This window comes from Pelobates fuscus, chromosome 6, assembly GCF_036172605.1.
Source record: "Pelobates fuscus isolate aPelFus1 chromosome 6, aPelFus1.pri, whole genome shotgun sequence".
Lineage (NCBI taxonomy): Eukaryota > Metazoa > Chordata > Amphibia > Anura > Pelobatidae > Pelobates > Pelobates fuscus.
The window spans coordinates 284,385,006-284,406,957 of record NC_086322.1 but is presented as its reverse complement, the minus strand read 5'-3'; the positions used below and the strand labels follow the sequence as shown (position 1 = coordinate 284,406,957).

The window sequence follows — 21,952 nt, the reverse complement described above, 5'->3', positions numbered from 1 at the left end:
GTTTTCACCCCTTCAGCAACCGGGGATGGGGGGTGGGAGAGGGGACCTGCAGTGCCAGGAAAACGGATTGTTTTCCTAGCACTGGAGTGTCCCTTTATAGGGATTCTATAGTACCCCCTTCCTTGCGCCCCACCTCTCGCGGCACTGAAGGGGTTAAAACCCCTTCAGTTACTTACCTGAACTCAGCGCCGATGTCCCTCATTGCTGGGTCAGGCTCCGTCCATGTTTCTCTGACGTCGGCGGGGGAGACTTATTGGGCATAAGCTCGCATTAGGATTTCCCCATAGGAAAGCGTTAATCAATGCTTTCCTATTGGGATTCTGGTGACGCTGGAAGTCTTCGTGCTTAGCCAAACGTTGTCTAAACACCTGGAAGTCCCTCTAGTGACTTTGTGGTAGACATCCACTAGAGGAAGAGTTAAACCTGCAAGATAATTATAGCAGTTTCACAGAAATTGCAATAATTACCACTGTAGGGTTAAGGGACATGGGACATTGCACCCAGACCACTTCAATGAGCTGAAGTGGTCTGGGTGCCTACAGTGTCCATTTAATCACACCCAGGATACTCCAGCAGGCTATCAACAAAACAGGAGTTAAGAAATTCTAAATAAAATCGACTGTGCAATAAAGGAAGCTTAAACATGTGATCTCGCTTTACAGGAAGTGTTTAGGGAGACTCGCATGCAGGGAGGTGTGACTAAGGCTGCATAACCAATGTTATTAACTCCTAAATGGCAGAGAAACAAGCAAGTGTGAGCCACAGCCAGGGGAGGTGTGACTTTGCAGCATAAACAGAAACAAAGGTGCATTAACTCTTAGATGCCAGAGAACTGAGCGTTGACTCCCCTCCCCTTGCCTGTAACCAATATCCGGAGACACAATACTCTCAATACACCACAACTACAGCTGGAATCCTTGAGACATTAATATTACCTGAGCGATACAATGAATTGAGTACAAGCCTCACTAAGGTGACAGATGCCACATGTTCCTCTGCGAATAGAGATTTACTATTTACTGCCCTTGGTCGGCAGGACATTGTTCGCAGTTTTCTGGAGAAAAGTAAGCCGACAACTGCAGCTACATGAGATCAATGGAGAAAGACAGAAAGTCTCTCCCCTACCATGAGATTAGCGAGGCACTGTTTCTTATGTTATATTATTTTATTTACCGTACTTATTCTGATCATTTCTCAGCCTTCTGATAGTTCTAAGTTTTCAAATATATTAACTATTTGCTCTGAAAGTTCAACATCTAATTAAAAGTAGTAACATTTTCGAATAATTATTATTTACTAGCTTCTTCCACATCACTATGTATTTTTAAACAAATAGAGGATTTTTAGTTACCTCCAATGGCCATGAGAGGGTATGCCCACTTGCCACGTCAAGGCAGACATCTTAGGTGGGTCCTAACTCTAACCATTCGCCTTGCTTCCTTGAGCTTCTGGCAAAAATATCTCTAAAGGGGTATTTTTTATATACATCCCTACATGCTTATTAACCCTTAATAGGGAACACATGGGATGGGCAGCAGCATTGCAACCTAGCTGTGTGATACAAAAGTGAATACAAATACAAAGAAAACTAGTCCTGTGCTCCAACTTCCTTTACTCCTGGGCGGCAGCAATGACTATAGTACACATCAGCCAAAATACATATAGTAAAAACCAAAGGAAAAAAGTTACCTGCGCTCTTTCCACATCCCAATGTTTTTTTTAAACCGAGGTTATGCCCTAGATTATTGCTCACTCAGTGCACTCGTTATTTTTAACTTCTGATATGTTTAGAGATTATTCTATACATTGTACCATAATATTAATAGCTTTGCCTATGCCTGGATATGTCACTACCATATTTGCAGTGTCTGTTTTCTAAACGCCTTGATAAAAACACTGACGATAAAAGTGCTCTTTTCATTTACTATTGCATTCGTTGGCATCAAAGATAAAATGCAGTTAGATTCAGCAGCTCTGACAGCCTCTAGGACTCCTTCAGCGGGATGTCCCAAGGTATGACGGTCAGACTTTAATAAATAAAACACTCTATAGATTAGTTCATATGGTTTAATTGCAGCACGGCCTGTGCAATATTTTCTTGGTCAAGCACTTTGCTGATCTCTGTTCTTTAACGTCTCTACCACTTCTGTATTCCCCACCACACGTACAGGAAATAGTCTTGCCACACATCCTACCTCACTATCTTGGTGAGGCCTTGTAAACATCAAAAATAATGTTGTTTTGCAACAAAACCTCGATCTCCAGCCGGACAGTTAACATCAGTGTAGTTGACGTTTTTCATTATACAATATTTATCCATGTGAGCAGTAATGAAATATCCTGAAGCTGCAAAATACTGACCTCAACTGTATTGCTGGTGTGTTTGGAATGAAAGTGGATCATTGTAATGGCATTGACCTATGATAAATGTATCAGAGTATTTTCTTTTCTCATATTAAAACTGGTGTGAAAAACACTGATTAACTTGTTCTTGGTTGGAGCGAAGGGTCAGCTGCTATTCTTTTATTTATTGCCCAAATTTGTTTCTGCGTCCACACAACTGTTTTGCTTGCAATATCTTATTCTTTAGACAGGGATAGGCAACCGTCGGCACTCCAGATGTTGTGGATTACATCCCCCATAATGCTCTTACACACATGCTGGCAAAGCATCAAGGGAGGTGTAGTCCAAAACATCTGCGTGCCTAAGGTTGCCTAGGCCGGCTTTAGGAGATGTATTACCAATGTGTAACAAATGTTCTCTTTTCACAGGCCCTGGACTCATCAGCCATTGAAAATTCTGAGCAGCAGGAGCAACAGACACCTCTTCTCATGCGGGATGGTGGATCGGGGCAGAGGGGCACTGCGGGGAATTCTTTTATTTTTTATCATCCCTCCTAATACATTTTGTTTTCACTCTAAAAAAAAAAAAAAAAAAATCCTCCGCACCATTTTATCAGTGGCTGCAACATTAAGTACTGGGGCCCTTACCTGTTTCTGGGGCTATATATTTCTACTGAGTGAGCAAACCCACATTGTGGGATGGGTTGTAGTAATTAACACTTGCTTGTTTTATAGGGATTTTTTTGTGTACTTACCTAAAGCGGAGAAATGGGGATGGTGGGGTTCCTATGAACTGGCCTGTGTTCCCAGGCAAATACGATACCAGTGTTCCCAAATTCTTAATTTTTGTCTCACGGTTTCAAAACACAGCCAACTCCAATTGAATTCTCATCTGGGTATGGAAGGAGTGCAAGGGCCAAGGATCTGCTTCATGGAACCCCTACTTTTAAAAAATAAATTGGGATGGCTGCTTACAGGGATATATGTCTGTATATAGCTATATATAAATATATATTTCTGCCCCCGCCAACCTCCTATCTAAATTATGCCCCTTTCCTGCCGATGCCCAGTTAATATTTGGGTCTTGCTATCCCATGAAGGGTGCACAATTTCCACCAAGCTGAAACCAGAGTATATCTGATGTTCAGATGTGTTCCAATAAAGGTATTTTTTTTTTTTTTTTGCCCTTTTCTCTTTTTGAAGTATACAAAAGGTGTTTGTGTTAGCCTGTCTTGCTTTGTGGACTCAGCTCGCACTAGATGTGTTACAACAACTTACTGCATTGTCCCTGTTAGGGTTCATTGCGAATGAGCATCGATATTCAAAACGGATGACAATCTTTTTGTAGCTTTTCCGAACACAGCAACAAAGGAAAAGTAATTATTATGGAGATTAAAAAAAAAAAAAAAAAACAACACATGGATGAAGAATGACCAGATATTTCTTTTAAATAAAGGAGCCCATAGAAAATGTATGAAATCACCTTGTGATGTGTATATACACTCGGGAGTTTAAAATATAAGACAAAATGGCGTTAGAAATATTTCCACCCTCTGCGTTTTTATTTTTCTAGTGCTGACCTACACCACCACTTGGTATAGATATATGTGGGCTATCTGGTAAACCCTAGCAGATATGAAGTATAGTAATCCCCTTATGTACAGAGTGCTAGACTGTGCACCTCTGTCATGATCTTGATTTTTGGTTGGACCAACGTCACTCCTGGTATTGATTAAGCAAGCTTATGAGACGATTTAGTGTTACATCATTTTGGGTTTAATAATAAGTGACTGAATTAAACTTGTGTGTTCACTGTGTGAAAATGCTCATCAGCTTCCCTTCTCTCCTCCTCCAAATTATATATTAAAGGAACACTATAGTGTTAGGAATACAGTTTTGTATTCCTAACACTAAAGTGTTCCTCTGCCCCCTCCACCCAGTACTCAAATGGTTAAATAACACTTGCTGTCCCCGCCAAGGGAAGGGAGAGGGGGCCAATTTGCATGAATGTTGAACGCCATGCACGCATTAGGCCTTCCCTATAGGAAAGCATTGAATTAATACTTTCCTACATCCTGTACTCAAACTCCATGAAACAGCAGGAAGTGCCTGTAGTGGTTTTCAGGTAGACCAACACTAGAGCAGGGATGCCCCAAAGGTAGATCCCCAGATGCATGCCGTTAGAATGACATGGCATCATGGAACTTGCAGTTTTAAAACATCTGGGGGATCTACCTTTTGGAAACCCCTGCACTAGAGGCCGTCTTAACATAAACATTGCACTTCTTCTGAAACTGCAGTGTTTTTTAGATTGCAACGTTAAAGGGACACTGTAGGCACCCAGACCACTTCAGCTCATTAGGTGCAAACTCCCATCACGCTTAACCCTGAGCATGTAATTATTGCAGTTTTTATTAACTGCAATAATTACCTGCTAGGGTTAACAACTCCTCTAGTGGCTGTCTACCAGACAGGCACTAGAAGGACTGCCGGGTGGATCGGTGACTTTTGGTCGCCTAAATGACGCTGGACGTTCTCACGCTATGCATGAGCACTTCCAGCATCACCAGAATCCCCATAGGAGAGCATTGAATAATGTTTTCCTTTGGGGAAATCCTAATGCGAGCGCGGCAGGTCTCCCCCGCTGAGCTGAGCCAAGCCAGCACCGAGGGACATTGGCGCTGGACCCAGGTATGTGACAGAAAGGGTTATTAATCCCTTCTGCACTATGTGGGTGGGGGAGGCTTGACAGAGGGGGGAAGCTATAGTGCCAGGAAAACAAGTTTGTTTTCCTGACACCATAGGTTCCCTTTAAGGGGACAGGGAAAGTGCACACAGACCACTTTAATGAGATGAAGTGGTCTCGGTGCCTATGATTTCCCTTTAAAGTGGATTTTTCACTTTTGAGTTTGTCATAAACATAGAATCGGTATTAAAAAAAAAAAAAAAGTAGACTGAGTTGAAAAGCATCACACGATATGATAAGATAAAGTAGTCTGTTTTATCTTATGCGCAAGATGCTTTTTGTCAAAATGTGACCGTGTTTATCATCAAGCAGTCTACTTCTCATCTATTTCAAAAACGTGGGAAGATCAACAAACGATAGCACAGCCTGCAGTATCTTCTCTACAGCCCAGTTTGTAACTGAACCACCACATTCCAAATGACATTTAGTTCATACAGTTTGTAGCATCAGACTATACAAGTCTACACCAGGTCATAATCTTCAAGCAATTTATAGATTTATTGAACAATATTCTTTCCGTGTTCAAACTGTGTATTTGATTTGTTGCAGTATCATCTCATACTCGCGTCCTTCCGATGTCTATAACATTGGTGTCATGTAACTTAAGAATTTGGTTGCAATATGACAAATAGTAGAGCTAATGTTTTAGACTGCAGTTTGACGTAAAGAGCACATTCCAAAAATATTATATTGTATTTAAAGAAACATTATAGTCACCAAAACAACTTTGGCTTAATTAAGCAGTTTTGATGTATAGCTCATGCCCTCACGGTCTCACTGCTCAATTCTCTGCCATGTAGGAGCTAGATCACTGTTTATGCAGCCCTAGTCACACCTCCATACACTTCCTGTAAAGAGTAATCTAATGTTTATATATCCTTTATTGCAAATCCTGTGTCATTTGAATTTCTTATCTCCTGCTCTGTTAATAGCTTGCTAGACCCTGCAGGAGCCTACTGTGTATGATTAAAATTCAATTTACAGAGCAGGAGATAAAAACTTTTAAAGTAAGTTACAATTAATTGAAAATGCAACCATTTCGTTTTCATGCAGGCTGTGTCAGTCACAGCCAGGAAAGGTGTGACCAGGACTGCGTAAACAGAAACAAAATGTTTTGACTCATAAGTGGCAGACAATTGAACAGTGAAACATCGCACACATGGTCTATAGACTAAAACTGTTTCATTAAGCTAAAGTTGTTTTGGTGACCAATATTGTCCCTTTACCTTTAAGAACAATCCGAATGCAAAACATGTTTGCAGCTATCAGATTACATTCAACTGAGATTTCAGTGTTTTTGTTATCATAAGTATACTTGGAGCTCTCTTCATGCTTTTTTAATGGATTTTATTCTGAACCCTGTTAAGATAGGTCAGTGAGGTGGTGATGTGGCTTACACATAGACATATCTACCGGTAAGATGTTTCTGGTTAAGCAATGGTTTTACAGCAAGGCAACCAAGTTGTATGATATCAGACATCTGTAGTGCTTTAATACTGAAATGAAAATTAGACTTAAAGCAAAGATTCATTTGAGCATTTTTGTCTGAATGTCATTCCTGTTAATGCTGAAACAAATCAATCTTACCTGTAGAATCCACAGGTAACACAATTCTGAACAGATTAATTTGATGATTGACAGGAATTTTATCTGGATGGACCAGCTCTTTAAGGCTACGCCTGTATGTCTACAGTTTTAAGCACCCAAACAATTTAGGCTCCTTGCACAGTTCCTCGACATATGCTGCAGCTGTAAGACCACTGCCTTGAATAGATTCATCACTTCAGCAGTTATGCTTCCCAAAAATATATAGATATAAAGTCATATAGGTCTATACCCATTCCATACATGTTCTCATCTCCCTTGACAGCCTCCCTTATAGGTTTCATAAAGGCACAAGAATAGAAGACGCTGCATCATAAGTCTGTTAATGAACCAGGCTACATCAGGTGTTGAATGCCATATCCCATACCATTCTGCTAGGCAGGGGATTGTGGGATAGTCTCAGTACTCACTTTGAAAACAAAAAAACTGTAAAGAGGGCTCACTGCAGTAAAAACAAATCTAAAAAAAAATCTATTACGCCTTTATTTTACTTGTTTACGTTTTAGTGCTTTATTAGTTTATTTTATTTTTTAAATGGGGCAGACTGCAACCCTGAGTGATGGATGTTTTTTTTTTTCTTTTGCATAAATCATTTTCTGTGACGACTGTATTAATTCCTGTTAATCTACGCCCAAATTATTTAATTTTTCACATAAATCCTGGACATTTGGATTGGTTTGGGTAGATTTACAGGAATTTTAATCGTTCGTTGCAGGTGAAAGGATTTGTGCACAAGTCTACTTTTTTTTTTTTTTTTTTTTTTAACCCCCTCACATATAAATTCTTTATTTACTAAACAGCAAAAAACTGTCAACTGAAGATTTCAGCCATAAATAGCCACACTGTGACTATAGCCAAGTTGTAGATTTTTTTTCAATTTTGAAATTTGATTATCAAGTCACTATTTAGTGAATAGACCCTTTTTGTTTCCTGTTTTTACTACAGTTTAAGACCGATCACCTCTGCCCTCCTGTTCATAAAGGAACATGTTTTTTTGTTTTTATGACACACTGAGGTCACGAGACGTGAAAGTCAACACCTGTATGCAAAGCAGGCATACTTGGAGACAACATTCTGAGTGGTAATCTGTTATATTTAAATGTGAATACTTTGTACCTCTCATAGAAAATCTACAGATAAAGGATGGTGGTGAAATGGTCCACTGTTGGTTTCATACACTAAACCTTGAATTGTAATGATATTAGAAGTAAATTGCTAAACTGAGACTAAAACGGCCAAGCTGAGTTGGAAAATTGTTCCAGAAACTATTACTGCCTAAAATTTGCCAATTAACTTTAATTCGCTGTTTAATAGAAAACAAAGGATGCTTGTATCAAAATCTACACTACATGCACCTATATCTGCGTTTAAAAAAAACGTCCCCATAGGCAATGTTGAACGACCTAATTTAAGGTTCTAATCATGCCGTTAAAAAATTGTCCCACAATCGTGGGTTCACGGAAAAGGTCTTTAATTTATTTTGAGTATTTTTCTTCCTTGTCTCATGTAGTTTCCCGTCACCTACTACCCTGGGGCAACAGCCTTGTGCTTGTAACAACTTGAGTTTCAGGTGACACACACACTACCTTTACTGTGTCTTTCACACTATTTATTTTTAAGTTTCGGAGTTTCCGCCAAGTGCCAGAGAAAATAAGTCCCATTAACCCCTTACGGACCAAACTTCTGGAATAAAAGGGAATCATGACATGTCACACATGTCATGTGTCCTTAAGGGGTTAAGGCCGCTTTGTCCAACACTGAGCCTGTAGATGCTGTGTGACCACAATCCCCATAATTCTATTCTAGCAGAAATTAAAGGGAGCGGGAGTCCAGCAACAAAGCTCCTGCTACAATGACATTATCGATAAAGCTCAGACACTTAAAGCGTTATAACTAACGTGAAGATTCTCACTTTTAGTGAATAACCCTGTTAGCTTTGCTTTCCTAAAACGTGTGACAACTTGCAGTAGCAAAGAAGAAACTCTCACCAACTGCTTGCTCATCAAGCTTAAAGTGAAACTGTCACCTTATTTGGTGCAACAGTTACTCAATTATTATTACAAGTACCCCCTGCTGTGTTTTCTCACGTGACTAGTGTCCCCATGAAGCCTTGGGTGCACTCATTCTTGCTAGAGAGTTCACAGATAAATGTATATGAAGGTGTACACAGTCCACATTACTAAACTAGTGCTGTTCAAGTGCATGGCACTGAAGGTATCAATTTAATTAACATAACAGGCTTGGCACAGCATGTCCCCTGATGCCAGTAAGTTTGTTCTCCAAACAAGATAAGTATAGCTAAGTGACTCACGTTCAAAATAGCCAATATGGGAAAATAATCTTTCGGTGGTATTGCTTTATTAAACTGTTGTGTTCTGAAAAGTGGTGCACTGCAGTCCATTGATGAGGTCTTGATGCCAAGGGTGTCATGCCACGCTCCCAGGGTAAGTAGTCAAACCCCTTGAATGGTTTGAATTCTGTGGTGCATCACTCGCCACCTCTTCTATAGCTTCTATTATCTCCACTGATCTAAGAGCTGCTTTATTGGCGGAGTATTGCCAGACCTAGCTCAATGGAGGGAACTGTTTTCAAACAGTTTGACTACTTGGAGGGCACCAGGCTACCCTTGGTACTATCATCACTAAAGCAGGCTGTAGTGGTGATGGTGTCTTGAGTGTTACTTTAAATCTAACTTAGATTAGCAGAGGGTATCAAATGTGGCTGCCGTATATGTAGGTATGACAAGCATTCCAGATTTGATAAATTAAAGGAACACTATAATCACATATAACTTTAGCTTAATCCCTTAAGGACACATGACATGTGTGACATGTCATGATTCCCTTTTATTCCAGAAGTTTGGTCCTTAAGGGGTTAATAAAGCAGTTTTGGTATATATATATATATATATATATATATATATATATATATATATATATATATATATCATGCCCCTGCAGTCTTCCTGCTCAATTCACTGCCATTTAGGAGTTAAATCCCTTTGTTTATGAATCCTAGTCACACCTCCCTGCATGTGACTTGCACATCCTTCCCAAACACTCCCTGTAAAGAGTCATCTAATGTTTGTATATTTCCTTTATTGCAAATTTTGTTTAATGTATTGTTTATTATCTCCTGCTCTGTTAATAGATTGCTAGACCCTACATGAGCCTCCTGTGTGTGATTAAAGTTCAACTTACAAAGCAGGCGATGAAAACTTTAAGATTGAGCTGCATCTGATTGAAAGTGAAAGCATTTTTTTTTTCATGCAGGCTTTGTCAGTCACAGCCATGGGGTTTGTGGCTAGGGCTGCATAAACAGAAACAAAAGTGTTTTAACTCCTAAATGGCAGATAATTGAGCAGTGATACTTCAGAGGCATGATCTATACACAAAAACTGCTTCATCAAGCTAACATTGTTTTGGTGACTATAGTGTCCCTTTAAACTTTAATTCTCTGGGTTTTTAGTCTCTTAACACGGAATTGCATTGAATTAACTGTAAGTTCTTTTGAGCATGGTCGTCATCAACCGATTGTTTCTGTAACATTTTGTAATGGTCTCATTGATTGTTAAATTCCCCCTTTTCTAAAATTTTAACGCCTTCTGGAATAAGCTGGCACTGTATAAATGCCAATAAAAATAATAATTATTAAATCCCATTGTACAGCGCTATGGAATCTGATGGTGCTATATAAATAGTAAAATAATAATAATAACAGGAAACCGAATTGCAAAATGTAGACTAAATTATCCAAGCCTTGACTATAGCAGAGTTGGAGAATGTTGCCCAAATTTTGCTGTTTACTGAATAAACTCAGAATAATAAAATGAACTCCTGGTACATTATTACAAAATTTGTGGGGTTAATATAGCCCATTGTACCCCATTGCAAGATGGAGGATTAATGTCCACCAGGCTAGGAGTGGAATTCCTCTAGTGGTCATCAAGTGGAACTGCAGGTGCTTCCTCGGAAGTGGGAAGGGCTGAAGCCATTGTCTTTATGTCATAAAGAAGGACAGATGTTCCAAAGCTCTATGTACTTAGTGTAGGCGGAGCTGTGCTCGCACGGTGCACACAGGCAGACACCTACAAACAGTACATCAATAAACAAGGTCCTCTGGAGACACTGGAAGATGGGCTGTTAAGACTGAACAAAGCCATCGTGGATTAATCCCCAGCGAATTGACCGCAAAGCTTACCATCATCATCATCATCATATATACATTCAGAAGCCTCTGTATCTGCACCCTGATTTAAATGGACTGCAGCCTGGACCTGCTTTGATGAGAGCTTGATGTGATCGGAACCAACTGGATCCAGCACCAGATCAAATGAAAGCCCTAATCTGAATTATTATTATCCCAGATCAGGTCATAAACTGGATACAAATTCGAACCCTCCAACCTTGCTGCACCCCAAACCTGGTCCAGCAATCGAGGTATTGTGCTGGGATGGAACAGGAGGGGGTAAGAAGAACCCCTTGGATTAAATAATTGGACACCGGCATTTCAGAGGTATGATATCCAATATGTGATCATGGATGTGGGGGTTACTGTTCATTAAATGTTTTGTTATTCATAGCCTGCCTTGCAGTGTGTCTGTAATCTATTCAGTGACAGGGGAGTGGTGGCTCCCATCTCCCTGGCAATGAAAAGGTTAATAGAATGTTTACATAAACAAGCAGTGTTCCAGTGGTCCTTCTGCAATCTGCACTAGTGTCAATCCACCTCCCCCCCCCACCTCCCTCTCCTAAATGACTGCAGGATAATTGAGTTTCTGGCATGCTGAAATGCCATAGGATCATTGTTAATGGTAGCAAAGAACAATAGGTTCTCCATAGTAATGAGGTTACTCTGTGCTCAGCTGATCTCCGTCAGGCTGCTGAATCTGATTCACTAAGTCCACAAGGTAATTCTTCATCCTGTCCCTTACTGTATTATTATTATGTGGGTGGTTTGACATGCTAAATAATGACGTTTGTTAAGAGATCACATCTTCTGCTGAATGCAAACACATAGTATACATGTTTATTCTGCAAAGGGTCTGCAAGATTGTCTGGTGAATACAGCTTAAATATTTTTTATCTGATGCCCTGTGTTTGACATGTTGTATCCACCATGTTTCTTGGACACACATTTATTCTTCATGATAATAGGCACCGCAATGAGAGATTCTGCCTTGCAGTGTGCAGGGTCCATATACTGCAACCAAAACAGTTAATTTAGTAGACCAGCCACCTTGATTATTTGACATCTTCCCTGCAGCATATTAATGCTGTATACCACATGGCAGCTTTTTTTTCATTGCCTGCTCAATTACACGAGGGAGCCCAGTGTTATGTATAGATGACAAGCCCCCCCCAGGTTTCCTTGGGGTATTTTGGTTGTATAATTGTGACAATTAAAGGGACTGCAAGATGAAATTTGGGTGCCTTGTTATCTGCATATAACATGTTGGCGAGGATCTTGTGCAACTGAATAAAGCAATTGAGGGAGTCTTATGTCTCAAGGCAGATCTGGTGGGTCTGACGAACACATTACCCAACTCTAAACCATAACGCTTCAAAATGGCCTCCGCCTTTATAATTCTCTTTCATTGCTCAGAGCCATGATTTCTGCAAATACCCCATCCACCTTACTAATATAGCCCCCTCCTCCCCCTCTAACAGCTGCCCCACCATACTGTCACAGATATAACCCCCGCTTGCAAACACCCCTGATCACCAAGGCAATAACTCCTCTTGATAAACCTTCATTTATAATTCCATTTACTTGTCAACAGCCGTAACCTCTTAAATTAAATCTTCAAATACCACCAACCATTTTATTTTATGCCATCCTGCATATACCCTACCCCTCCTGTTATAACCACCTTTCTTGAGGGCACACTCCCATAAAGAGTCGTCTCCCTCCCCCAACACCACGCACAATTTCACAGTCATTACTTTGCATCAATAATCTTAGCCTCTTTGAAATGCATGCACATATTGCTAATTTGCATCGTCTACTTCTTAGCAGATTTTTAAGATTAGTTATAGAAGCATTGACCTTATCACATCAAAATCTATTTGGTCATGTTCACACATATTCCCTTCCCAAGTCATTGGTGCTATTTTTTATTTTATATTTTTAGATCACTGCATTAGGCCTAACCCTCTTTGCTTGCAGGCTACACCGTGCACCTATAACCCTTTCAATAAAGTATTATTTCACTGCCTCTTGACTTAAAGGGACACTATAGTCAACAGAACAACTACAGCTTAATGTATTTGTTCTGGTGAGCATAGTCAGTCCATGTAGGCATTTTACAGTAAACAATGTATTTTCAGAGAAAATGCAGTGTTTACATTACAACCTAGGGATACCTTCAGTGGCCACTCCTCGGAAGGCTGCTAGAGCTGCTTCCTGGAGCAGTGCTGACATCCAGTGTCTCCACCCTCTACATGGAGATACTGGATCTTCCTCATAGAGATGCATTGATTCAATGAGTAGATGCTGATTGGCCAAGGTGGTGTTTGGCTCTGCCCATCGACCTGCCTCCTTGGTTGACATCATCAGAATTGACAATCTCAGCCAATCCAATGCTTTCATATGGGAAAGTATTGTGATTGGCTGATATAATCATTTCTGGTTATGTCAGCCAAGCAGGCAGATCAGGGACAGAGCCAGCAGACTGGAATAAAGATAACATTTTACTATATTTAGGGGGGCTAGATAGTATTTTGAACACTATAGGGTCAGGAATACATGTTTGTGTTCCTGACCTTATACTGTTCCTTTAATGTAGCTTTAAATATAAGCTATACCCACAACAGCCAACATTTTCGCTTTCAAACTGACATATGGTGTTAGAGACAGGATGCTTATGTCACGATTCGGGAACCTAACACGCTAACAGGTCACAGATAGTAAAGGGTGCAGTACTGGTCCTTAGAATGGCCGGGTTAGGACGCAACTCGCCAGAGCTCCGGCAAAAGAGCACCTACACTGGGACTCGTGCTACTCGACCCGAGCCCATTCACAACCGGGACACTTACCAGAGTCTGGAGAGGCACCCGGAGAGTATCCTGAGCCGAACAAAACCAAAAAAAAGTGAAACTCCGACATCGGCGATGGCACGAGCCGCGACCGCGGCCTACCACACGTGCGCAGACAGGAGGCGGCCGACCCCGCTGCTCAGGTACCTGGAGGCTTAACACACGGTGTAGATCCAACCAGAGACTACCCCCGCCCCCCCCCCCCCAGCCGGCGAGGGTAATCCTGGCACCCTAAACAACCCACAGCAAACATGGGGCGCAAGCACAGGAGACAAGTGCAGATGGAGAGGAATGCACTGCAGGATATAAGACTGTCCTTTGAGAGAACACCCCCTCCAGCACTGGCAAAGATGGCACCCGACCACTACAGCGAGCGAGGGGCCTCTGATGACTCCCTTGAAGAGGAGGAATCAAGTAATCCACCTCACCCAGCTGGAGTATACCTAAGAGCTGACTCAGATGAAGATTCATCCCCATCCACTAAGGGAGACATAAAGAGGCTACTGGTGGACCTGAGAAAAGTGTGGAAGTCAGACCTCCAAGAAACACAAGCCGACATAAAGGCCCTGCAGCACAAAGTGTCAGAGGTCGAGGTCAGAGAGCAGGCACGAGACACACAACTCCAGACAACTGTACAACAGGTGGAGGGTTTAGTCTCACAGGTCAAGCAACTACACAAAATGGTGACTACACTGGAGTCCCGACACCGGAGACGAAACGTACGCCTGAGAGGCATACCTGAACAGGTAGATGGGGGGGGGACGTAAGGCCATATGTCCAAAGGCTGATTGCCTCGATGGGTGTTCAAATAGCCGCAGACACCTCATGCATCCAGGCCGCCTTTCAGGTACGCAAGGCTGCAGCAGCACCAGCGGACGCACCAAGAGACGTTATCGTAACAACCAGAGACGTTGCGGTGCGGTCCGCCATCCTGAACAAATCTAGGACTGTGGGTCAGGTGCATTTTGAAGGCCATGTCATTTTTATTTACAGCGACCTCCCATTCCCTGTCCTGGCAGAACGAAGGCAGCTCAAGAGGCTGCGAGACTGCTCAGTGAAATACCGCTGGAACGCAGAGAGCTCGCTGGCCGTTACACAAGGCACGGAAATGCTCACTCTGACTTCCTCGGACAACCCAGAGACACTCTTTCATAAATTGGGGCTACCAGCTGCCGGCGCATCGGAAGAGGCAAACCGAGCCGATACACCGCACGAGAAAGGGACCTCGGGAGGAGTGAAACCACGGAGCGGCTTGGCCAAGACACACGCACCTAACACCAGGGACAGTACGGACATGCCATAGCTGTTACTGTTAATCAGTTTATATGCTATCTACGTTGCTTTAGGCGTCATATACGCAGTTGCCGGCCACCCATGTGACCTATAGCTAGACCTAACCACTGGACAAACACTATTGCTTTTGCTCAGAGCCTTCCCCCTGTCTTTTGTCTCTTGTTTTTGTATGTCTTTAATCTTTATCGCAACCTGCTGTAACCGTGTTTGCTGATCTATATTGAGATCTACCAGATTCTCTAAATGCTTATATCTCATATATAATGGTACAAAAGTATACATGTGTATAACTCTAATAAAATACAAATTTAAAAAAAAAATACCCCCCAGTAGTTGCATCAACATTTGTTTATGCAGCAAAACATCCAAAAAAAAAATAGAATGGCCGGGTTAAGCACACAAAGAATAGTCAGGAGACAAGCTAAGTAAAGGGAGCCATAAAACAGGAGAACGAGAAACAAGCCGAGGTCAAAGGAATGGAGAAAGCAGGAGAATCGGAATAACAAGCCAAATATTCGGTAACCAGAAAGACACACGAGCAAAAAGCAATACAGGTATCAAAGACCACAACAGGGCACTGAGAGACAGGAAAGGTAAGTATATAAATCCTGTGCTTAATTCTGATTGGATAACTTCCAATCAGAATTAACAATAACACGTGGGGGATATCTATACCTCCAATTGTGATTATTGTGCTGTAGCTTTAACGCCGGGTCACGTGAGTGACCCCGGTGTTCAGATATTTGTGCCGGCTCCCAGCGTGCAGCGTTATACATGCTGCCACTGGGAGGAGAAGAGGAGGACGCGATCGGCGTGTCAAGAAGAGAGGACGCCGCTCGCTGGCCGGTAAGGGGAGAGGAGCCCTGACAGCTAATGTGTCTCATAGAATTCTTAGCATCTGCTTGTGCGACCTATGGACCTTGGATACATGATTGAGCCATCTTCACACCATTGTATTCCTACTTCAACTTCCGACCAATTCATATCCGTATTTTTCTTCTATCAAACATCACCCATTACACCAATTCCCTTTCTAAACCATCACTAATACATTATTGGAATTCCAATATGATTGTTGCCATTCTCCTAATTATTACACTGTTCCTTTCCCCAGACAAATTATAATTTTTTTATTGATAAAGTAGCAGTGATTTGCATCATCATCCTCCTTTCTACAACTATTTTTGATCAATACATTTCTCCCACATATCCCAAAAGATAATCCAAAATCTCCTCCCCCCCCCACTTTGGTACCCTCCCAAAAAACAACTGTACTGCATCCTTGTTAAAGAGAACATCACATAGGACAGCAATGATGTTTAAAGCAATCCATCAGCACAGGTCATGCACAAACCATTCCAGTAAAATGCAAGAACTCAGTGCCTTGATGCACATCTTCTCACCATTACATGTCCCCCTGTCATAAGCTCTTTTATATGACTGGTCCATAGATTTCAGACCTTGATGTAAACTGCAACATGTGGAATGGACTTTTGTTATTTAGTGTCCCTGATTTACATCGAACATCAAGCAACCCACCCAGCACTTTGAGGTTTAACCTAGGACCATCCAGTTTGGTCCCCTTTAGCTGTTGTTGGACTATAAACACAAGGTTTCTGGTCCAACGACGGCTAAGGGCAACGTTTGGACATTTTCGGTTGAAATATCGCACTTGCCACTTGTTCTGTTGTTGTTGAATTTGTGGTCAGAGTTGACGATGGGGACTTTCTCTGTACTTTTGTCCTCGTCCTGAAATTCACGTCTTTGCCATTTTGTTCTTTTTACAGACTGGTAACAAAGCATGTGACAACGCAGTCACCTTTCCAAAGAGGCGGGGGATTCCTTTATCTCCTTAGTGTCTGTCTTTGATTTCTTAGAGCAATCAATCAGTTTAGTCAGCGCGCTAACTGATGAATGCACAATATGTGAACATTTTAAGGGTTTTTCACTAAAGTGTGAAGTGCTGCCAATTCAAACTGAATTTGTCATTTTTGGCTAAAATAAGTCTGTGTTTCTAGTTCAGCTTTTTGTAACCTAAAATTTAAAATTTGCTTTTAAATACCCACTTGTAGCAAATAACCCTGAATAATAATAAATATTTACCGATGATATAACATGACCATAAATCCATGTCTCCGTTTCATAAATGTTCTCTCAATGTCTTAGGGGGGCTTTGGTTTCATATCCACACAAAACCAAAAATCTATTGCTTAACTGTAAAACACCCCGACATATCCATATTAGGTAGCATAGGTGGCCAAACACTTTATATACTGCATTTCGCATAATGCTTTGTTGGCCCTATTCTGGTTTATTTTACTGAAATAAGCCTAGGTTTAGTCCAGGTCATCTTTAAAATCAACGGTCCCCTAGGCTAGGACCTCACCCATCCTCCTAGCCAAAGCAAAGCACCAAGAACACACAGTACAGTAACCTCAAACATCCAGGCAGTCACAGTGGGGGGGGATTTAGCAAATTGTTCTGTTATAAAAAGTAATGCAAAAGGGGAAGTTCAAGGGATTATTAACAATTAAGCTTTTGACATTTTATATAAACTGTGAAATATTTTTTTTCTTCTTTTTCATCTAGGTTCTCCATACTAATTTTACAAATCCTGAAATGATGCTAAACACTCCTTTCACCTGCTGAAAAATACCCGGTTTTCACAGAAAAATCCAGTCCCCCAAAATCATGGGCACTGTACTCTCCGTGTCCCCAAGCTATCGCAAGGCAAGTCTGTTTGATGGAGGGTCAAGTGTAGGCCACTATACAGCCGTCCAAAACAGCAAGAATGGGAAATCTTTGAAGAGGCACTCCTTCATCAATGTCTTGCCTTGGAAGAGGCTTGTGGCTGTCTCTTCCAAGAAAAAGCAATCAAAGAAAGCATTACAAAACAGTGGTTACCAGAATGACGTTGAACATCTTAACAATGAAAATCTGAAGAAATCTCTTTCCTGTGCCAATCTCTCTTCTCAAGATTCAAAAGACTCTCTTATCAAGGATGTTGTATCTTCTAAAGCCAAGGAAGCTCAACCGCAGCAGGCTCGTGTGTCACCAAAAAGGGTGGTGGTCCAGGCTTCCACCAGCGAGTTGCTGAGATGTTTGGGTGAATTTCTTTGCCGTAGATGTTATAAGTTAAAGCATCTCTCTACCACAGAGCCTGTTTTATGGCTCCGAAGTGTGGACAGATCCTTACTTCTTCAAGGGTGGCAGGACCAGGGATTCATAACACCTGCCAATGTAGTATTCCTGTACATGCTTTGCCGAGAAGTAATCTCATCGGAGCTCACCACCGAGCAAGAGTTGCAGGCTGCTTTGTTGACCTGTGTGTATCTCTCTTACTCCTACATGGGCAATGAGATCTCTTATCCCCTGAAGCCTTTTCTCGTTGAGAGCTCCAAGGAAGAATTTTGGGACCGATGTCTTTCTGTCATTAATATGATGAGCTCTAAAATGCTCCGGATCAATGCTGACCCCCAATATTTCACCCAGATTTTTGCTGACCTCAAGGCTGAAGGGGGCCACGAAGACAAGACCAGGCTTTTGATTGGGCTGGACCGGTGAGCAAGATAGATAAACCAGATGAAGAAGACTACACCGTATATTTTGCTGACTTCTGGAGAGATTCCTAGTATTGTTTGACTTTGATTGTACGGAAGATCCAGAGCATCGTTTGCAATTAATGCAGGAAATAAACTGCTCTGATGTGTTCGTCTGGCCTTGAGTAGAGTTATCACTGCATCAAAATTCTGAATGCCATGAGGTCAAACCGTAAAATTGTCTGCTAGTAAGGCAGTCTTGGGGGTTGTTCACTAGATACTCTGTCATAATGGCAGGGTAGGTGTCCACTTTAAAATATTGTCCTAGAATTTCTTACAGGCATGTTAATGTAAGGAATTCTGTATTGAAGAGTATCTGCAATCATGGCAATCTTAAAAAAATAATATAAGGTTACGTAATTAAATTCTCTGCATATTTAGCATGGTCGAGGCCACACAAACAGGGGTTATTATTCACTAAAGTGTTAATTGTCTGCAATTTTTAAAGCAAATTTCAATTTGCAGTTTAGTGAACAGGCCTGTAATTCTCTCTCTGCAGACTTCTTGTTAGGCATGCAAAATTCTGGAAGCCTCGTAAAAGTAAGAGTTATTAAAATTGTGACATGATTGCTGTTGCGAACGCAATCCTGATATTTACATTTCATTTTTTGGCAATTGAAAGTATCTCCCACTAACACCCTAAATCAGACCGTGATAAACTGCCGGCTTGTAATTGGCAACTGACTTGTTTATAACGTTTTTTGTTTTTTTTAATAACCGATCTCAAAGTGTTAATATTCACATTTACAGAATACAGGATACATTTTTGGTTTCATATTGAAACAGATTTACATTGAACTATTGTACAATCGTGTCATCATGTCATCTGGCAAGCCGCTAGACTTTGCCCTTTTCTTCTCAAACCTGTTTTTAGTATATTCACTCAGGCTTACATTAATGTGCTCTAAATAGGTTTGTAGGATACACTATGTTTTGTTTTCCAGGACGTTAACATTCAACACAGGACAGCAATTGTCTTGTGCTCCCTGTCAGTATTTTTAAGGGATACGTGTCCTTCTAACCGTGGTAGATCTGACATCTCTACCTCTAAATTAATTGCATAGACTCATAAACCAACTCAGTTTGATCCAAAATATTTTCAGATAACTAAGGCTGTGCAGTAGTTGTTACGGAAGACTATGGGTGTACCACCAGTGCAAGCATACTTTGTAATTGTGTTTGTGTTGACAATGCGGTAATATAACTTTAAATCCTAAAGTGGAACTGTCACTAGTGAGATTTCTGCATGCACAAGTCAATAGCTAAAAAAGTTACCGGTAGTTATAGTTTGTGTTTTTCATTTTGTTGTTTTTTGTTTTTTTCCCCTTCTTTCCCATGCCTGGCTGTCTGGTATAGTTTGTAAATGTAACCCCTTCAGTGCCATGCTTAAGTGTGCCCATGGCATTATGGGATAGCTGAAGTCTCTCTAAAACACAGAAATGCTGTATAAGTAAAAATGTTTTTTTTTTTATACTTATTGCCACTGCGTTATTCACCCCAGTAACTGTGTGTGATACTGGTCCTGAGGAGTTCTGAAGGCCTGCAGAGATTATATTCACCAAAGTGAGACTTGTTGTAAATTCAAAGCTGATTTCAAATTTAAGGCCAAATAGCAGAACTGGAAGCATAGTTGGCTTGGACAATTTTTTTACAGTTTAGCTATTTCGGACACAATAGTCACCAGAACAACTACAGCTTAATGTGGCTGTACTGGTGTGTATAGTATGTCCCTGCAGGCATTTTAATGTAAACACTGCCTTTTCTCTGTTTACATTACTTCCTAGGAACAGTTCCAGTGGCAGTCACTCAGACAGCCACTACAGGATCTTACTGGGTCAGTGCTGCACAATCTGATTGTCCAAGGTTCAGCGTGAGGAGATGCTGATTGGCCAGGGCTGCACTTTGCCATGCGTGTGCATTAGCCTCCCAATGCTTTCCGAGATTGGCCAAGATAATCAGGGAGGCGGAACGGGGGCGTGGCCAGCCATAAGGAGACCTGCACAGCGCTGAAAAAAAGTTAAGCAATCTCACCTTTTTCACAGGGAGTATCGGACGCCTAAATGGCGTTTTCCAACTTATAGTGTCAGGAATACTAATTTGTGTTCCTGACCCTAGAGTGTTCCTTTAAATTTCAAAATTCACTTTGAATTCTCTACAAAAATTCACATGAATGAATTACCAAACAATGCATTATGATGGAAATTATCTTGCATTAAGGAAAGGCTTAGGGAGCTACACCATTCCAAGCAAATGGATTAAAGCTTACTGTATTGTAGGGAGAACCACTCAAAAGATTAGTCTAATTACCTTGTAAAATGTTAATCTTTCTGCTGAAGTTCCCAAGCAGGGCACATGCTGCAACTTCTTGGCACTTATTCTTAAAGGGGCAGCACTTTTAATCATAGTAATATCTGGAAGTGATGCATCACGCACGTTCGCAATCAATTTAACGCAGGTCTGCACTGTATATTTTCTGTTCTACGTTAGTAGAAATGTAATTGGAAAACCAGCTTAGCCGTTTGCTTTTGCACCATAACATCTAAGAGGCAACTTAGATCTTAAGACTTATTTGGAATATTGTGTATCTTCTAGATCCCTCTGGGAGCTGAGAGGATCTTAGGCCAAAGTAGTTGATATGGGAATACTCCCCAGCTCAGCTAGTCTGGTCTAACATTTGCAATCCTCTCGTAGATTCTCCAAATTTCTCCGTTTAATGACTAAACCGGATTTTATTTGCTTAATTTTTCATGTGCAACATTAGCTCCAAGCCTGACAGTTTATAGGAAATGTAACATTGCAGATTGTATTTCTTTAAAGCGGAGTTTCACTTTAAATGACTATCTGGAAGGGAGATGGTGCAAGTATTGTGAAGTCAATTATGCTTAAATTCTATTTTGGGTATAATTATACTTTAACTAAGCACCTAATTATCTTTACAAGCCAGTATGCTGACTACTGAGAACGCTTAACTCCTAATTTTCCTTCCTTCCTTGAGCCATGTGATGCATGGCAAAACCAGTTTTATGAGAAACCGGTCTAGCCAGGTGCATTGTGGGAGTAAGAAGTGTTCGCCTCCCGTTACGCAGTATATTTAATGCATACATGTCTGGCATAGAATTGGCTAGGCCACTAGTTTATTGGCACAGTAGATGTCCCTTAAATGTGAATTTAGCCCATATTGGAATACAAATTTGGGCTTCTTAATAATAATCTGTGGTCTAAAAGTTGCATATAATTTGCACAAAACTGTAAACTTTTTATTTTTTGTTCTTTCGTCTGACCAGGGAACTTATTAATAACTGTGTAGAAGAGTTAGACGCTGTATGAATT

General features: G+C 41.1%; 2 protein-coding genes across 3 annotated transcripts in view; both read left to right on the top strand.

Moving 5' to 3' along the window:
• Positions 1-3,523, top strand: part of PSMD11 (proteasome 26S subunit, non-ATPase 11) — a 32,583-nt gene extending 29,060 nt beyond the window's left edge. Inside the window, exon 14 of the mRNA XM_063459333.1 lies at positions 2,772-3,523. The gene's annotated coding sequence lies outside the window, so the exon portion shown is untranslated. The remainder of the gene's footprint in view (positions 1-2,771) is intronic.
• Positions 3,524-10,713: 7,190 nt separating this feature from the next.
• CDK5R1 (cyclin dependent kinase 5 regulatory subunit 1) lies at positions 10,714-20,079 on the top strand. 2 transcript variants are annotated; one of them, XM_063459334.1, is made up of 2 exons: positions 10,714-11,208; positions 17,613-20,079. In XM_063459334.1, the coding sequence occupies exon 2, from the start codon at positions 17,715-17,717 to the stop codon at positions 18,585-18,587; it is 873 nt and encodes a 290-aa protein (XP_063315404.1). In that variant the 5' UTR covers positions 10,714-11,208; positions 17,613-17,714; the 3' UTR covers positions 18,588-20,079. The 2 variants fall into 2 exon arrangements, with proteins under 2 accessions (XP_063315404.1, XP_063315405.1); XM_063459335.1 differs by lacking the exon at positions 10,714-11,208 and adding an exon at positions 11,394-11,602.
• Positions 20,080-21,952: the final 1,873 nt, after the last annotated feature.